An 18859-nucleotide genomic window follows, 5' to 3' on the forward strand; every position below is an offset into this window, starting at 1 on the left:
AACCGTCCTCATAATCACTTCCAAACTTAAATCTATCTATAAATTTTATCAACAGAAGAAATTTGTACTTATCAATAAAACTTATATTTAAAAAAGAATAAAAACGAAAAGCCAAACCCAAAACATTCTTTTAAAATGCTTCCATTACAATGAATGAACAAAAATTGCAGCAAAAACATACTTAAAAATTACTATTTGACTGTTGTGGGGGACCTGATCCACCATTGAAAGGATAGTTTTACGTTGGGACGAAAACTTATAGTGAGAAATAAATAATAAATAAATAAATAAGGCAATATATATGACGTGTGGAAAGCATAGCTATTGCAAACCTTTGGACATTAATAGGCCATCTTATACAAGTTCCTGATTTTGGGCTTTGAGAAAGGTAATTGGTAAGTGGACTGACTCTCAACTATGGAGAGGTCGATTTTTGGACTCAAACCTGTGACTTTATGTTTGGGTAAGAGAATATTTGCCATCACAGCAAGGTCTCACATGGGTCCATCTATTCTTTTGTAAACTATATCCCATGGAAATGTTCTATGACCAGTATAATGCTTCACCTCGTTGATTCACTGTCATATCCTGTCATTTCTCAGTAACCCAATGCATTCAGTAAAACGTTTTATTTTTCTTAGAACCTATACTACTGACAGCTAACAGATTTTATATGACAATGGACTCATTTTATTAGGGCAGTGTTGTGGGTAAACACCCATGGAAGCATAACCCACATTAGATACACAGATGTAAGATCATAATGTTATATTCTCTGATATGAATAGAAGCATCTTTTTTTTCCAATTTTTTTTAGAGCATATGGAATATAACTGTTCAATAGCTTTGGATCCATTTATTTAAAGGTGATACTAGAAATGATTTCGGTCAAGGGTAAAAAGGTCATTGCTCGTGCCAGGGCATCCCTAGTTTCTGTAATCGATGCCGTGGAGAAAGAGCAGAGCAGCTCCGTAGTGCACTCCCAAAAGGAAAAAAGAATTCCTATTTTAAGTGGTGACTAAGTGTACTGTGATGGAGGAGGTAAGCCACGTTCAGGTGAAGAATCAAAACCAAGAGTTGCTTCTCAATTTCAGCTTGCAAGCATGCCTTGGCTAGAGGTGGGCTTTAAATTTAGAGGGGACAGTAGAGGAAATTCCAGAGGTGGTGATTGCAGAAATTCATGCAAATCCGACGCGAGTAATGGGGTGGTTCAACAGAAAATTACGAAGGGCATGGAAGTGGATATTCCTTTTGACAGCAGAGAAAGTGAGGAATGGAGGACTGCCATGGACAGACCTGGTGTGGGCAGAGATGAGGAATCCATGGTGGCAGTTCTTGGCAGATGCGCCGTTGATGGAGGAGGAGCGGCGAATGGGCAAGAATACCACGAAGCTAATTCAAGCCTTTCAACCAAATATGATGTTCAGGCTGCTTTTACTGTCTCAGGAGATGGAGATGGGGGAGCTTCAGCACAATGTAACGTTGATTCCAGGGGAAGGACAGTCACTAGATATGTTGAAGCGGAGAGGATGGAATTTGAGGGACGAGGCGAAGTTGATGCCTCCTGCTAACGAGTGCCCACACCTCAGCATCAGTTCATCATGAATATCATAGTATGGAATTGTAGGGACTCGTTGAAGCCCTCCTTTCAAAGTCATATTTGAGAGCTGGTTCGTAATCATAATCCGACAGTGCTAGTGGTCATGGAAACTAGGGTGGGTGGTGACAGGGTGAGGGAGATAACAGACAGATTGCCCTTTGATGGTGCCGTTCACATGGACATTATTGGATACGCTGGTAGGTTGTGGCTGCTCTGGAACTCAGATAGAGTGGAGATTACTCCTCTTATGAGCACAGAGCAGGAGATTCATGTGATGGTCAAGGTAAGAAACTCTAAGTTGGACTGGTTATTTACTGTAGTGTATGCTAGCCCTAGGAGTGCTGAAAGGAACATTTTGTGGAATAATCTTAATAAAGTTGCTGAACTTCATAATATGCCTTGGGTTTTAGTTGGGGATTTTCATGAGCCTTTTCAGGCAGAAGATAAATTTGGGGGAAGGGCTATTAGTGTAAAGAGATACTTGTTGTTTAAGCATGATTAACATTGGGTTTTCAGGGCCTTGGTTTACTTGGACTAATAGGAGGGAAGTTCAAGCTCTTATTCAGGAACAAATTGATAGAGTCTTTGTCAACCCTAGTTGGTGTCTCTTATATCCTGAAGCCAGGGTTGTGCACCTCACTAGGTGTCATTCAAATCATTGTCCGATCATGCTCCAAGTGCTTCCTAGAGTCCAAAGGCAAGACAATAGGCCTTTTAAATTCCAGACTTGCTGGTTGTCGAACCCTACTTTCCCTTATGTTGTTAGCCCGGCTTGGAGGCATTCGTATGAACTTGAAAAGGCTATAAAGCATTTCACTAGGGATGCCACCAATTGGAACAAGATGCAGTTTGGTAATATTTTTGCTAGGAAGAAGAACATCATGGCAAGGTTAAATGGCATTCAGCGTACATTGTCAATTAGGCCATCCAATTTTCTTTTAAATCTAGAGAACAACCTTCTTAAGGAGCTTGATATGGTGTTGAAACAGGAGGAGGAGCTTTGGGCTCTTAAGTCGAGAGTCAATTAGATGATACAAGGTGACAGGAACGTTTCCTTTTATCATGTATCAACCTTAGTTAGAAGAAAGAGAAACCAGATTGTGGCAATTAAAGATGCAACGGAGGAGTGGTTGTCAAAAGAGGATGAAGTTAAGGGTTTTGTTATGAATGGTTTTAACGATGTTTACACCACCTCACTGCTTAGTGCCAGTAGGGCAGCACTTGAAAGGTCTCAATGGCAAGCCAGCTTAACTGAGGAAGAGAAAATCAGCATTAGTGGAGCTGCCACAGAGGATGAGGTTAAATTTGCCTTATGGTCTCTTAAAACTTTTAAAGCACCGGGGCCGGATTGGCTTCATGCAGGCTTTTTTCAGAGATTCTAGCTGATTATAGGCAAGTCTGAGACTGAGGAAGTACAAAAGATTTTTATTGAGAGGAGAGTTCCGGAATACTTAAACAGCACTCATATTGCCCTTATACCTAAGTTTCAAGGCCCGGAAACCCTAGGGAATTACAGACCTATAAGCTTGTGTAACACAGGATACAAGATTGTAACCAAGATCATTGTTGCTAGGTTGAGACCTTACTTGGATAAGCTAATCTCTCCTCTTCAAGCAACGTTTTTTCTGGGTAGGAAGGGAGTTGATAATGCCATAATAGCTCAAGAAAGCATCCATACGCTAAGTAAGAAGAAAGGGAGAGTTAGGTATATGGCTTTGAAGATTGATTTGGAGAAGGCGTATAACAAGCTAGAATGGAGCTTCATAAGGGAAACCACCCTTATTAGAGTTAACCTTCCTTTGGATCTCATTGACATCATTATGAATTGTGTATTCATGGTGTCCATGTCGGTGCTATTTAATGGTGAAGCTCTTGACCCGATATACCCCTCAAGAGGGATAAGACAAGGAGATCCCTTGTCACCGTACCTTTTCATTTTGGGCATGGACTTTCTTGGCCAACTAATTGAAGAGAAATGCAGTCAAAATCTTTGGCAGCCTGTTAAGGGCTCTCAAAATGGCCCAGCCTTTTCTCATTTGCTCTTTGCGGATGATCTTGTTTTCTTTGCCAAAGCAAATTATATTAACTGTTAAGCCATTAGAGATGTCCTCGATGACTTTTGTAACTTATTGGGCCAAACAGTGAGTGAAGCGAAATCTAAAGTCTATTTTTCACCTAATACTGATAGAGATACTAGAGAGTCGCTTTGTGATATCCTTGGATTTGCATCCACTCCAAAACTTGGCAAGTACCTTGGATTTCCTATCAAACAGCCCGGAACGTCTCCTCAAGACTATAATTTCATCTTGGATAGGGTGAAACAAAAACTAGCAGGTTGGAAAACAAATATGCTTTCATTGGCTAGCCAATCAATTCTTATACAAGCCTCCTCAGCCACGATACCTGCCTATGTTATGCAGTGTGCACAACTTCGAGGGAAAATTCTTGAAGGCATTGATTGAGTTAATAGAAATTTCATTTGGGGCTCCCCGGATTCAGTTAGGAAAATGCACTGGATTGGGTAGAAAAAGGTGACCAAACCTAAAGAGGAAGGTGGTCTTGGACTGCAAACAACAAAGGGGCGAAATATTTCACTGTTGGCAAAGCTAAATTAGAGGCTGGCCACTGAAAAAGAAGCTTTATGGGCCAAAGTTTTAAGGCAAAAATATTGCAATCAGCGGAGGATGAATGCAGCCAATGCAAATAGACTACCATGCTCTCATATTTGGGTTGTGATAAAAAAAGGAAAGAAGGTGTTTAATAAAGGAAGCATGTGGACAATTGGGAGGGAGAGTAATTTGAGTTTTTGGTTAGGGAATTGGACCAAAAAAGGACCCCTTGGGCAGCAAATTTAGGGGCCTTTAACTCAGGAAGCAAATCAGTGGGCAGTGAAGGATGTTATGGTGGACTCGGGTTGGGATTAGGATCGAATCCCATTTGAATTCCCTATGGATGTCAAGTTGATGATTCAAGCTACTCCTATAGCTATGACAGGTAGAGGTAAAGACAGGTTAGTGTGGATGGAGAATCCAAGGGGTGTGTTTGATCTTAAAAATGCCTATAGTATTGCTGAAAACTCAGGTCTTGGTCCTCGTTTTGTTGTGGGTTGGATATGGAAAGCTAAAACCCTTCCAAAATAAATACCTTCCTTTGGAGGTGTGCTCATGAGAGTATTGGAGTTAAGGCGTGTCTGGGTAGAAGAGGGATGGGTGATGAAGAGATATGTCCTATTTGTAGAGTGGAGGTGGAATCAGTTATGCATACCCTTAGAGATTGTGGTTGGGCTAAGACCGTGTGGAGGCAGTTGGGTGTTGATAACACTAACCAAGCCTTTTGGATGACAGATTTGCAGGAGTGGCTTACGCTGAATGGGAAGATGAACCGTAGCTTACTTCCTAGTCACCCCCCATGGAAGATAATCTATCCCTTTGTAATTTGGAATATATGGAAAAGCGGGAACAATGTTGTGTTTAATAGGAAGAACCCCAATGCGAGGTTGGCAATAGATATCATCACGCAAACCAGGGAGTTTATGTACTGTGTGTGCGTAAATAGAGATCCAGGCCGATACATTATGAAGGAAGTTAGGTGGGGGAGACCGCCAGAAGGGTGGAGCAAAATGAACACGGATGGTTCAGTCTTGGGCAGCATGGGTCAAGCTGGGTGTGGGGGAATTGTGAGGAACAATCAAGGTGGTTGGGTTACTGGATTTTCTAGACGTATTGGGTTAACTAATAGCTTTGTGGCTGAGTTGTGGGGTATATGTGATGGGCTCATCATGTGTTGCGATTTAAATATTACATCCATTATTGTTGAGCTTGATGCTAAAGCTATTGTTGATATCTTTCAAAAGTCAGATTCTGAGAATAACATAGTTTCCCCTATTTTGGATGATTACATACAGCTGAGTTGCAGATTTCAACAGATCCAATTTAAGCACTGCTTCTGCCAAGCCAACTAGTGTGCCGATACGCTTGCTAGGGTGGCTGCTAATAGGAATTTATACTTTATTTCCTTTTAAAGTCCACTTAGTTAGTGTGTTTGAAGAAGACTTTCGTGGAATGTATATGACCAGGCTTTGCCTGGAACATGATGTAGCTGTTTCGTTTCTTTGCAATCTATTGTCTCTTTTACCAGAAGGAAAAAAAAAAAAGATACTAGAAATAATTGAATGCCAGTTATGTCGCTTTGTTGGACTTGGAGTTTAGAAGTGTTCTAGATGTCCTTGTCGCTGATACAACTCCTCATTTATTCGACACGTGTATGATGACATGGATGTTGCCTTTGCTCACCCATTTCTATTTTTTGGATGGAACACCATTGTCTTTATAGAATAATAATCTACTTGCGCTATAAATTTTATATGGGAAATTGTTATCCAAAATAATCGTTATTTTTTTTGTTTACTAGCATAATTTTTTTTTTCAAAAATCAAATTTTGGATAAGTTTGTTTTAAAAACATGGATTAGTAGGAGAATGTCCTATTTTATAGACATTTTAAGTGGAGTTAGATATATATTTTTACCAGATTGTCCTCAAGTTTTTTTATTGTTAAGGTAAGATTTAATTAGGAGTATTTTTGAATCACATAAAAATTCAGTCCAAAGAGGAGAATCCTCTTATAAATAGTATAGATAAAATGTTATAGACGAAGTATTATCTTTTCTTTTTGTATGGGAGGAAAACCCAAACTCTTTAATTTAGTTGAAGAAAAACAATACAAAGTAAATTTTCCATAGTAACCATTCATCTTAACTACACTTAATCCTTAAACTATTGAAACGCACAATTGATCCTCAATTTTAAAATATTTATATAATGTACACTTACTATTTGTGTTAGTGTTAAATCTAATAGAATTTAACATTAAAAATACTAATATATCCATCTTGCCATGAGATCTTTCAATGTTAAATTTTGTCATACTTAACAGAGACCAAAATAAACAACATTTGAAACAACCTTACAATTTTGGAGGTCAATTTGATATTTTGATAATTGGAAGATTAAGTGTAATCACGGTCAAAGATTATAGTACAAAAGTATACTTTGCTCGAACAATAAATCTAAGAAACATTATGTCTACAACACTTTCACAAAAATGTCTAAGTAGAAGGTTGTTATTGGTTATTACAAGTGTGTAAAAAAAAAATTATTCATGTATTTAAATTAGAACCAATAACAACTTATCGCTTAAGATTTGACGTAAAAACTATGTAGAGATATTATTTCTCAATTTCATTTAAAAAGAGAGATGAAATATTATTATTAGGTGGGTATGTATGATTCTCAATAGCTAATGGTAGGTAGTAAAATTAGGTGGGTGTGATTCTCTAGATCACGAAGAATATGACAAAAGCATCCAACAATGAAGAAGCAAGTGGACAGTTCCCACGTGGAGATTCAGTGGCGACACGTGGGCCATTTTTAAGATCTCAAGGAAGACTTTGGGACAAATTAATTTTCTGTTTCTCATCTTCATCCAACAAAAAAAAATCAAAGTAAAATGATCCATTTTTATTTTAATTATTAATTTTCTGATAAGTCCGATCCATTTTCTAGTTGGACCGTAATTGGCATCACATAGTTTGAAGAGTTCATTGGACAAATTAATAAATGTTCGTGTAGCAAATGATAACTTCCAAGATATCTCTAATCTATTCAAAAAAAGCTTTTATAACCTAAAAGGATGTTGCTTGGTTTCACATCTGCATGACTCCATGAATGATTGGAGGTGTAAAATTCTTAAAGAAATCATCTAAATAAAACTCATAGAATTTCATTGATGAAGAAATCACCTAATCCTACTTATATACAGTTTGAACCAAGCAAAATAACTAACTTCCTAATTTGGCGCTAAAAATCGTTACTAGAACCATCTAAACTTTACATGTGGCATTCAGAAATAACAAACTCTCTAACTGCCTAATTTCGTGGAACTAACTCCTCAAAGGTATGGATGAATAGCTCATGATAAGGAACTTCTTCAATTACTTCTAGAAGATCTGTGCTAGCCCAGGTAGGTTCTGATTAGGGATGGCCATACCCATTGGGTAATAGATATCCAACCCTACCCGATCCAAATGTTCTGGATAATACCCAGTTCTTCACGAGCAGAGCTTAACCGAGTAGGGTATGGATATTACCTGAACAATTTGGGTAGGGTATGGATATTATCCAAACCCGACCCGTATTAAAAAAAAAAAAAAAAAAACCTCTCTCACCGTCACTCACACTCTCCAATGACAAACCACAACAACAACAACAACAATCACAACAACAACTCAGAGGAGAGATTCAACGGAAGAGATTTCCTATTGAAGTGGTCGTACTCGTTTGGATTCGAACGGAATTTAGCGTCAGAGAGAACGGTGATGGAGCCGACAACAACGTCACCATGGCGGTACAGAACAGGAAATTTCTGGAGCAAATGACCATCGCCGTTTGGATCCATAACAAAACCTAAAGTTTTCTCATTCTGCTACTACAAAGGAATGAAATCGTCTTTTTTCGACGAAGAGGATTCTTCCCGTTATCGGAAAGATTCGCTAGCTCCAACAACAGCATCAGAGGCGGATCATCAAGAAGAACGAAATCAATGACGAGCCCTATGTTCATGAGATCGTCAGTGACCGTCACCGAAGCAGCAGCGTTCTCGTCGAGCCGGTTACGATGTGGAGATCCTAAGGCGCTATTGTCACTGGATAGATTCAACAAGAGGTAAAGCTTTTTTTTTTTTTCTTTTTTTCCTTCTATTGAGAGGAAGTGTATGAGAATTAAGATTTTAGAATGAGGTAAAGCTATTAGTTAATTTTTAAGTTAAAATGTTTTGGATTTTAAAAAATAAATTAATTAAATGGGTTTCGGGTAGGGTATGGATATCCATGGATAATATATCCGGGTAAAATTAGGGTATGGATACTAATGGCTATTGATATTCGGGTATCCATGGGCAAACTTTTCGGGTAGGGTATGGGTATACCCGATTCATAGCCATCCCTAGTTCTGATGCTATCCTTGTTGCTTGGCTTGTGCACCTTTGCTCATCAGGTGCTGCACTTGCTACTGCTTGACTCATGCACCTTTGCTCACCAACTCTGCTATGATGCTCTGCACTGCCATCTATATAGTTTTAACAAGAGGTGAGCACTGAGACGTTTGATGCTCTACTGTTCCTATGCAACCGCCAATCCAGTCTATAGTTTTTGAGTACTCATACACAAGAAGTTTTGAATTATCAAAGGAAATAAAACAAAGTAACTTCACTATATATGTTGGAATGTTGAATTGAACTCGGTATTTTAACTTTTGCAAGAAATTATTTTTCAAGCTACTCTTCCAGCTTTTGGTTATTCTAAATCCTCCGTCACAGTAACAACATCACGTGAATGATTAACAATAACACCATGTGCCTTCCCTGATCCACAACTAGCAATTATGTTATTTTCTATCAATCCTAATAAGATGTCTCATTTTTTGTGAAATAAAGCCTTAGAATGAGGCAAGCTTCTATGTGGATGTGGAATCTAATCCATGTTTTCTCTTGCGATGAAATCTAACCACAAATAGTGAAGCTAACAAACCCAATAGAGCAGCTCCCACCATACATATTATTAAGACAAGACACTAGGATGGATGTTTGCTCAATTTTAGGGGCTCTACCTCTGAGTCACATTTTCTAATGTTCAGAGTTGGCTTACTCGCATAAAGTGCGAAATTGTTGAAGAAGCTGCTGGCATATGCATCATTTTCAAATTGTATCGGGATCCTCCCAGTCAAAAGATTGGAAGAGAGATTGAGCAAAGTGAGCCTCAGGGGGCCAAGTTGTGGTGGGATTGGGCCAAAAATTTGGTTTTCTGACAAGTCCAACTCAGTAAGACCGGCCAAATTACCTAATTCCGGAGTAATAAGTCCAGAGATTTTATTTCGGCGAAGGTTTAGAGTATTTAACGTTTTCCATGATATAATATCTGGTGGAAGGGAGCCCGAGAGTTGATTTTGATCAAGAAAAAGAGTTGTTAAATAAGGAAGAGACGTTAATTCTTGAGGAATTGTGCCAGAAAAGAGGTTATTACTAGCCTCAAATACCACCAAATTCCTCCAGGTTGACACTCCAGCTGGGATCTTACTAGAAAATTTGTTGTTATTTATTTCCAATCTTCAGAGATTCCTTGCCACACTTTGAGGAAGCTCGCCTGTGAACGAATTGTCTCTTAAAATCAAGACGCTCAAATTCAACGATGTCCATAGGCCACTAGGAATATCCCCAGAAAGCCTATTATTGTAAACAGTCACAATTTTTAAACCCTTGCAATTGCCAAGCGACTTGGGCAATTCTCCATTGAAGTTGTTGTTAAAAGCTACCACACCCACCAACCTTCCGTTATCACATAAGTGTCCTGGTAACTTGCCTTTAAGCTTATTATCTGAAACCTCGAAATCTTCAAGCATAGAATACCGCCCAAAGTCCGGAGGCAGAGTCCCTGGTAAATTGTTGCTAAACACTCTTAAGGTCCACCAAACTAGGAAGACGGTCAATACTGTCTGAGATTTTTCCAGATAACTGATTGTACAACAAAAGCAAAATTGTCATGTTTCTGAGTCTGCCAAAATCATCAGGTATGCTTCCGGTCAATTTATTAATGGAGAGGTTAATAGAATCAATGTTTAATGCTTCAACAACCCGAGGAATCTCCCCAGACAATTGGTTGCTGAAAAGAAACACTTTACTTAAATTCTTTGGCATAAACAAACTGCTCGGAATTTTCCCAGTCAGATTGTTTATTGCCAAATCCAAATGCTCCAAAGCCTCCATTTCTCCAATCGTGTCTGGGATTTCCCCATTCAAATTAGACGCAGTAATCCATAAAAACTTAAGCTTCTTCAACTCCGTGAAACTCGAAGGCAACTCTGCTGCTGTCATGTTTACATTATAGGCCAACACCAGCGACTCAAGTTTGAACAAGTTGCCAATTCCTGGCGGGAAAGAACCGTTAAACGCACACTGGAAAAGCTGAAGCGTCCTTAGCTCCGTTAACTGTCCAACAGATGCTGGAATGTTACCATAGAAGCTGTTGGCTCCAAGGTTGACGTGGCGCAGGCCAGACAAGCGGTGAATGTCAACTGGGATTTGGACGTTAAGTTCGTTATTCCGGTTTCTCAACTCAAAGATAAGCAATTGGTGAGCCATCACTAAGAATTGCTCACTTTAAGAGAGCGTAAATCAGGGAAATTTACGTTGGGGTCCAAGTGTGAGAAAACTTTAATTGCACCATTTTGTAAACTAATCACTGCCCATTCTAAAAATAATTGGTGATTAATTCTAAACTAAATTCGTAATAATTTTCATTTTGATATAAAAAATCAAAGAATTAGTTATGATATCGTCTTATATTTTGTTGTGAACCTTGTTTTAATAATATTCATGATTAAACATTCTCGGGTCATTGTTGCAATAGAAATTATTAGAATAAGTATAACCACTCTATAAACAAATCAATTGATTTTCTAGTTCTTATTAGTCATTGGCACAATTCAAAAATATTTAATATTTTTTTTTTTAAAAAAATTTGAGATATCAAAACCATATTATGCTAGTAATGGTGAAATTTGTCATGAGCCTTGTATCTAACTGACACACCATTGTATTTTTAGAGTTTAAACTATCACTCCCCTCATTATTGTAAATTGTAACTATCAAATAACAACAACAACAACAACAATAATAATAATAGTGAAATTTCATTTTCAGTAGTTTTTTTTTTTAATTTGTAAATTCTTTAAAATAAAACCTAACTTACTTACTAATAAACAAATATCTTCAGATATAAAAAGGTTTATAGTCTCTCAATCAAACCTTGAGCTTTTTTTTTGGAGAGGAAATCAAACCTTGAGCTAAGCTAAGAATAAGTAGCAATGATTTATTGTAATTGACATTTACAGGAACATAAAAAAAATATTTCTAATCAATAATGATACTAAATTATAAAGTCATCTTGTTAATGACGAAAAATATAAAAAATAAAAAATTTTAAAAAATAGCTCTGTTGGTAGAGTTGAACAATATGATAGCACTGAAATATTAAAATTTTAATTTTGAATAATCCAACCACCAAATTGTCAAACAAAACATATAGTACGTCATAATATATAATTCATTTAAAATTTTTCTCTAGGCGGAGATTTTTTGTTTTTTTTTTGTTTTGTTTTTAGTCTAATATGATTTTTATTTTTGATTTGGGGTCTTTAAGGGGGCTTAACCGAATTTTCCAAAACATTTCTTAATTCCAGTTCCCCCAGTGTGAACGGAATATGGCGGCTAGAAATAACGATCAGTTTTCTAAGTCCTTGGCAGGAAAATTCCAAGAGCTGATTTTGACACTGCCACTGCATTTCCAAGCAAGGGAGCGCTTGAGTGCTCGACCTTTTGGGTCAGTCTTCGGGGCCCGGGGAGTAAACAATGTAAAAGCATTAAACTACACATGACAAGTTGGTAACATATAGTAGAAAAGACTTGAACTTACAAATTTAAAAGAAAAATGCTAAAAGTACCCTAAGTTTTATAGATTAATGTAATAATAAATGTAATTGGTGGATTTCAATCAAGGTTTTGAATTCCATTTTGTAGACCATTTAGAATTGGCCACAGGAATATTTTGGTACTAGTATGCATTGATGCACTGTTTTTGGATTACGCACATGTGTTTGGCCAAAAGTTGTTTTCCTTTGATTTAAAAGTTGAAACTTTACTCATCTGAGGTTAGCTCTGTTAGGTTACCGTAACCTACCTCTGTACTTTCACCATTAAAACACACAAAAAACATAATAAAAACATAAAAACCATTTTTTGTTGAGGAATAGAGAGGAAGAAAGAGGAAGAGACGTTGAGGAAGGCTAAAAGATTAAAAAAAAAAAATAAAGAAAGAATATTTAAATGAAGTTGTAAAAAAAATATAATTATTGATGCTTGGTGTATTGTTAAGTGAGGCGTTAAAATAGATAAAATAGTTTTTTGAGTTGTTAAATGTTGAAATTTATAACAACATCATGATCTTCAGACCCAGACTATTCAAAGAACCGGTAGAAGAAGAGATTCAAAATTTTAAAAGTTCAAGGTCATACTGTGATGATGATGTCATAATTAACCGAATAGCCTCCTTTTATTTCTTCATCTTTTCCTTCTTTTCTTCCTTTCGCATGGTTCACATCAAGTCACAATAAATACAAGCACACAACCCTTGACTTTTGTTAATGATATTAGACAAAAAGGATGAATTCAAATCTTCTCTTCACTTGGTGCATGTCTATTACAAGCTATTACAAGTGGGCTGTGAGCATGTCTATTACAAGTGGGCCGGAACATGGTGCAATGCACTCAACACCTATGTCGTGACATGTAGAAACTTAAATTTTGCTTTCGAGAGTCAAAAGAGAAGAGTCAATCAAATGAATAATGCAGGGCTATGTACTTCTGTCAGACGTGAATTACTCAGACTTCTCTAGCACTGCATTTATTAGTCAACCAGCTCAGGTTTAGTGAAATTGGCTGGATCATAAGACTAAGGAGAGCAACTCCTCGTCTTCATCTTCCTCTTTGTCAATATCTCCAGTCTCTACACTCCACATATAATGTGACACTAATCTGTGTGATCCACAGGGATGTACTCACCCGTGTGATGCAAGATAACGTATTTGAAAACAATGTAAAGTCAAATTATGAGATTGCGTATGTGTTTTGGGTTTAGTTTAGATCATTCTATAGTAATACCATATCTTCCGTATAAAGGTTAGAACTTGGTGTGATGAGTGATGTCATCTGCTTTCCAACCTCTCCAAAATTAAGAATAGAACTGCCTACTACTAACCACCTATTTTAGATTCAAAAATCGAGTATGAACTTGTTTTATCATATATTTGATATCAAAATTTATGTAGTGGATAATACGAAAGAATAACCATTAAACCACCTGCCATTTATCAAACATCATTACAAACTCAATCATTTCATCCATACATTTCAACAATTATTTTTGTGTACTTGTCATTATAATTATTTCGCTAGCTATTGCTTTTTATTATGGTTTTGTCACGGGAGCAACTTCACCAGCAGGGGAAACTGTGATTGTCTGATTATTGGAAATCCCAAAATAATTATGAAATAGAGAAATTACTAGTGGAGACATATCTATGTAAATTTTGTACACATGACCTCTTTGATTGTACTCTCTTGATATTGTATATCGAGATCTTCCAATTTTAAGCAGAAAAATTAAATTGTAATAATTCATCTGGCAACCGGGAAGTATTACTTAATGAAAAAAAAAAAGCTAGAAAGATATTTCGGGGTTTTGAATTTTTTAGATTCTGTGTTCTTGTTCAAAATAAACTTAGATCTCAATTCATGTGATTTTTTGTTTTTAATTATGTTTTTCCTTTTTTATTTAGTTAAAGTTGATAAATTAATTTTTATATTTGGAAGTTGATGTGGATCTAAGTGGCATTTTCAAATGCCAAATAAAAAAATTTATTATTATTTTAATGGACACGTCAATATTTAGTGTGCTAATGGTGCATTTCGTCTGCCATGTATACTATTTCTGTTAATGAGATGACGGTAGAGACTAAAACGATAATGTTCTTTTTTATTTTAAGGACTACATGAGGTAAAATTAAAAAGTATAGACCAAAATAAAATGAAAATTAAGTCAAAATGTAGGAACTAAAATGAAATATATATTATAGTTGTTTGTGTTAATGCACGCGCGCGCGCACACACACACACACACACACACACACACATATATATATATATATGCTTAGAATTTATACAAGCCCGATTCTCCAATAAACTCTAATAACCTTTGTCATTAGTATCACCAAAAGCTAACCTTATTGTAATTATCAATTAAAAAGGGTAAGAAATGGAAAAGATGAAAGAAATTTCATTTTAAAATGTCTCAAAAATATAGTTCATAGACATATAAACATAATATGTACAGCTAACATAATAATATCATTCTTATTTATTTATGAACTTTTTTAATGAACAACATAATTTTCATAGAAATTCACCATTAATATCTTATGTTCTTATAAGTTAATATATTTTTTAGAGTAATGTTATTAATACAACATTCTTTTGTTCATAATAGATGCAATGAAATATCATGATTGAAGCAATATCATTTTTAATGTGTTCACCAATGACACAAAAAATTGAAAGAAAATGATAATATGACCACTAGTCTGACTCAGTAGAAACATAACAATAATAAATACTACATTTTAGCTTTTAAATATTATATAGATATCAAGTACAACTATGTAAATTTATATTGTGTAATTGAGGGAAGAAAATGTATGACTAATGTAAATTTCTATTTATTAGATAAACATCAAGTGTAACTTACATTATTTTATGTTATTTTGGCAAAGCTATACTATAGTTTTGTTTATTTTAACTTAATATTTCAGTTTCTTTAATTAATGTAGAGGTTTAGGTTTTTTTTTTTTTTTTTTGGTAGAGTTTGTTGAAGCCTCAATTTTTAACATATAAAATGTCTAAGTAAATAATGTTTGCACTGGAGTGGCTAAATATAAAAGTTGGTAGGTGTGGATTTGCATATACAGCTGCGGCATTTAACATAAGCCAGGTGTGATGACAAGCCTCCATTTCTACGAGGTGTTTTGGTTTTTTTTATTTTTATACTGATGTAATGATTTATATTTTCTTTGGAATAAAATTTGTACTAGGTTACTAAAACACACAAGAAATATATATATATATATATATATATATATATATATATATATATATATATTAAAAGGTAAAATAGTATTAAACTAGTTAAAGGCCCGTGAGTTGCACGGTTTTATCATAAACTTATAAAATAAATATTTTATCTAATAAACAATAACGAAATAAATAATTATTATAATAACAAAATAAATAAATTGTATTGGCATAATAGCTATCAAATATAAAATGATAACACCTAAATAAAAAAATATTATTAATTTTGTAACATACCAATTGTGCTTTAATGAGAATTTTGTATCTTTGTGAGATCAAAATTGAAATAAGCTAAAAAGAATATTGTTCTCTAAATCAAAATTGAAATGAAGAAAGCAACATATTACCATTGGAACACATGTCATAAAACACAAAATAATTTAAAAAATCATGTCTAAGCATATTTAATGATTGATTTTCAATCCATAATCATATAAATTGATATGATAAAACTTAAAATTAGGTTTAAAAAAACACAAAAAAATACACAAAACCTATTCAATTTAATGAAAAAAAAAAAGAATAAACAAATACATACCTGCAAGGCTATAGGTAGAAGAATAGAGAAGAAAAAAAACCGTATGGTAAGTATTCATTTGAATTATTTAATATATATACACTTCACATTAAAGAAGTTAATATGAAAAAAAAAGTCTAATTTTAGTCTAATTTGTGGAAGTGTAAAGCTGAAGTAAATCTTAAAAAAAGTAGCGTATGAACAAAAAATCCAAAGAAAAAAAAAGTCACGTTGTGTTAAGAGGAAATCCAAAGAATTTAAGTGTTTTATTTAAACACTAAAAGTAGTTACTTATGTAAAATGGATTTATTAAATTGCAACAATTTTTTCTAAACATAACTCATTTTGATGTTAGCCACAAAATTGCAGATATGGTCAGATTGTATAATGCTTATCTAAATAGTTATTGAGCATATAATAATAATAATAACTAGTCACTAACCCATGCGATACACGGGAAAACTATTAAATGTAAGATTCAAAAAATAATGTCATGCACTTTTGTAACATAAGGTATCAAAGAGATGATACAACTAATTTTTTGATAATTTTGGTGGTCATTGCCTACTCGAAATATTACAATCACTTTATTGAAGTAAAAAAATTCAAATTTAACAATTATTAACAAATTAAGAGAAATTAACAATTATTAATAAAAGTTGCTATAGATGGTAGTTGTAGTAGAATTCATTCAATATGTTATGATCGTTTACATCACCTCATAATATTGCTTCATAATCCATGTATGCACACCTCATAATAGAATAAGCAACCTCATAATAGAATAAGCAACCTTGTATAATCAAGGAAGACCAAATATTTTGCAATGAATTCATCAGACGGATTTTGGACATGTTTTGATGGCTTTCTTGTTAATTTATTTATATGCAATGGTTGAAACCACCAACACAACACCCTTTTTAATCTTTTGTCTTCTAACCCACACAACACCCTTTTTTTTTTCTTTTTTCTTCCGCTTTTTCTCAGCGACATTTCCTTCACCTTTTGCCTTCTTTATTTCTCCCTTTTCTCAATTTTCCTCCACAAACTTCTTACAATACCTCTCTCTAACTCTGTTTCAAATATTGCTTGCCTTAACCCAGTACCCACACTTCAACAAAGTGACTTCGGTGAGTCATAGTTCATCAAGAATCAAGACCCACTTTAGCACCACTCTTTGAAGCAACTTTTTAAGCGTTGTGTTGATCGATGACTCCATGATTCTCATCAAGAATCAAGACCCAGTTCACTTCGGTAGTACCCACAACATGCAGCGGTGATGGGGCTCCCCCATCTGCGACAAAAATAGCTGTTGAGAGTGACACATCTAAAAGTTGTGTACGGTCATGATTGGCCACGGGTTTTTATATATATATATATATATATATATATATATATATATGATGGCAGGCAGAGCATCATGAAAGAGTTTTGGAGATAGAAAAGGCAAATCATCGAGAAAGAGTTTAGGTGAGAGACTGGGCATCGGGTTTGGGTTTTAGAAAAAACTTATTATTATTATTATTTTTTTAATATTGTACTAACGTAGAAAATTGTGAGAGCTTCAAAACTTCGGTTTTATATATATATATATAAATAATAACAACAACAACAAAAACGAAAACATATCAAGTCAATTAATGTTTTTTCAAAAAAAAAAAGGTCGGTTAATGGATAATATATATCTACCAAGTACCAACAGGAAAAAAAAAAAAAAAACATAGTTCTCTTCACCCATGAATGTTGAGTATGTGTAAGTGAAGTGAATTTATGGCTATCCATAAAGAAATAGTGAACTTGTGAAAAATCTAAAATTTAACAATAATATAATTTATGTAAAATTTTATCATTTTTTTTAATTTTAACAGATTTAAATTTTATTCAATTGAAGGGATAAAATTTAAAAATAGTATAATTATGTAAAAATTTATCATTTAAATTTTAACAAATTTAAATTGTATTCAAACTAAAAGTCTTTTATAAATTTTTTTTAAACAACCCATGTTTTTCCCCTTCAAATTGTATCTATGTGTAGTAATATAATTTAAATAAAAAAAAATAAGGATTAGCTAAAGATTTTGAATTGTAATCAAATTGATATTTTTTATTAACTTAAAAATTATAATAAAAAATGATTAGATGAAGAATTTGGATTGTAATCAAATTAATATTTTTTATCAACTTAGAAATTATAGGAGAAGAAGATAAGAACAAAAAAATTTATATTTATTTTTTTTAAATTCTAAAAAAAATTCTGCAATTTAGTGAAACCACTTACAGAAACCACAGCTTCTAAGTTTAACTTTTATTATATAGTATTTGATTTTGTTTGTCAGGCCAAGGAGGGCAATTGTTTATTGCCGCCCTACCTTCGGGCCCTACCTTCACCTTTGCATTATTAAATACTTCGGGATTATCATAAATGTGTTTTTTTTCCTTTCACATGAATTATAGGTCTCACTATGAACTTAATTAGTAAAACTCACTATAATGTAAAAGGAGAATGTATGCATTTATGATACCTCAAAAACATTCTATAATTACTTCTTTGCATGGGCCATTAAAAAAAATTTAATTGCTAGTTTTGGTGGGTCTATGTGTGTGCGATAGTAGACTAATTTAAGAATATTGTGAAATTATTGTGAATTTTTGTTCCCGTTCTTTTAGGAACCCTGAATTTTTCATTGACTATTTCACATCTCTCACCCTTTTTTGTTTTTTTTTTACCCTTTGTTTAATGATTATTTCACATCTCACTCACATAGTATTGGATAAGACTATGGACATATCCAATTTCGTACCCAATTTTATAATGCCTTAAAATGGTTGATTGTGAGTAAAAAAAAAAAAAAATTGGTGGGTTAATATAAAAAGTAATAGGTGAAATGCATTGAATATTTCATTATGTTTGTGCGAACTTAGATAAAAACCAGTAAAAACTTAATTAGT

At 34.3% G+C, this 18859-nt stretch overlaps 1 protein-coding gene and 1 pseudogene across 1 annotated transcript; one reads left to right on the plus strand and one right to left on the minus strand.

The window, feature by feature from the left end:
- The first annotated feature begins 1703 nt into the window (after window positions 1-1703).
- Window positions 1704-2628, plus strand: LOC142616982 (uncharacterized). Its single transcript, XM_075789704.1, has 2 exons — window positions 1704-2067; window positions 2117-2628. Exons 1-2 carry the CDS (start codon window positions 1704-1706, stop codon window positions 2626-2628), a joined length of 876 nt encoding a protein of 291 aa, XP_075645819.1.
- Window positions 2629-9110: 6482 nt separating this feature from the next.
- On the minus strand, window positions 9111-10791 carry LOC142616983 (uncharacterized; annotated as a pseudogene).
- Window positions 10792-18859: the final 8068 nt, after the last annotated feature.

This window comes from Castanea sativa, chromosome 11 (genome assembly GCF_040712315.1).
Source record: "Castanea sativa cultivar Marrone di Chiusa Pesio chromosome 11, ASM4071231v1".
Taxonomy (NCBI): domain Eukaryota; kingdom Viridiplantae; phylum Streptophyta; class Magnoliopsida; order Fagales; family Fagaceae; genus Castanea; species Castanea sativa.

What these genes read in the sequence shown, in the direction of transcription:
- LOC142616982 (XM_075789704.1), top strand. Translation starts at nt 1,704, where the DNA reads ATGGAAACTAGGGTGGGTGGTGACAGGGTGAGGGAGATAACAGACAGA. An exon ending in ATTTGGGGGAAGGGCTATTA is followed by an intron (nt 2,068 to 2,116) that starts GTGTAAAGAGAT and finishes TTGGGTTTTCAG; the next exon opens with GGCCTTGGTTTACTTGGACT.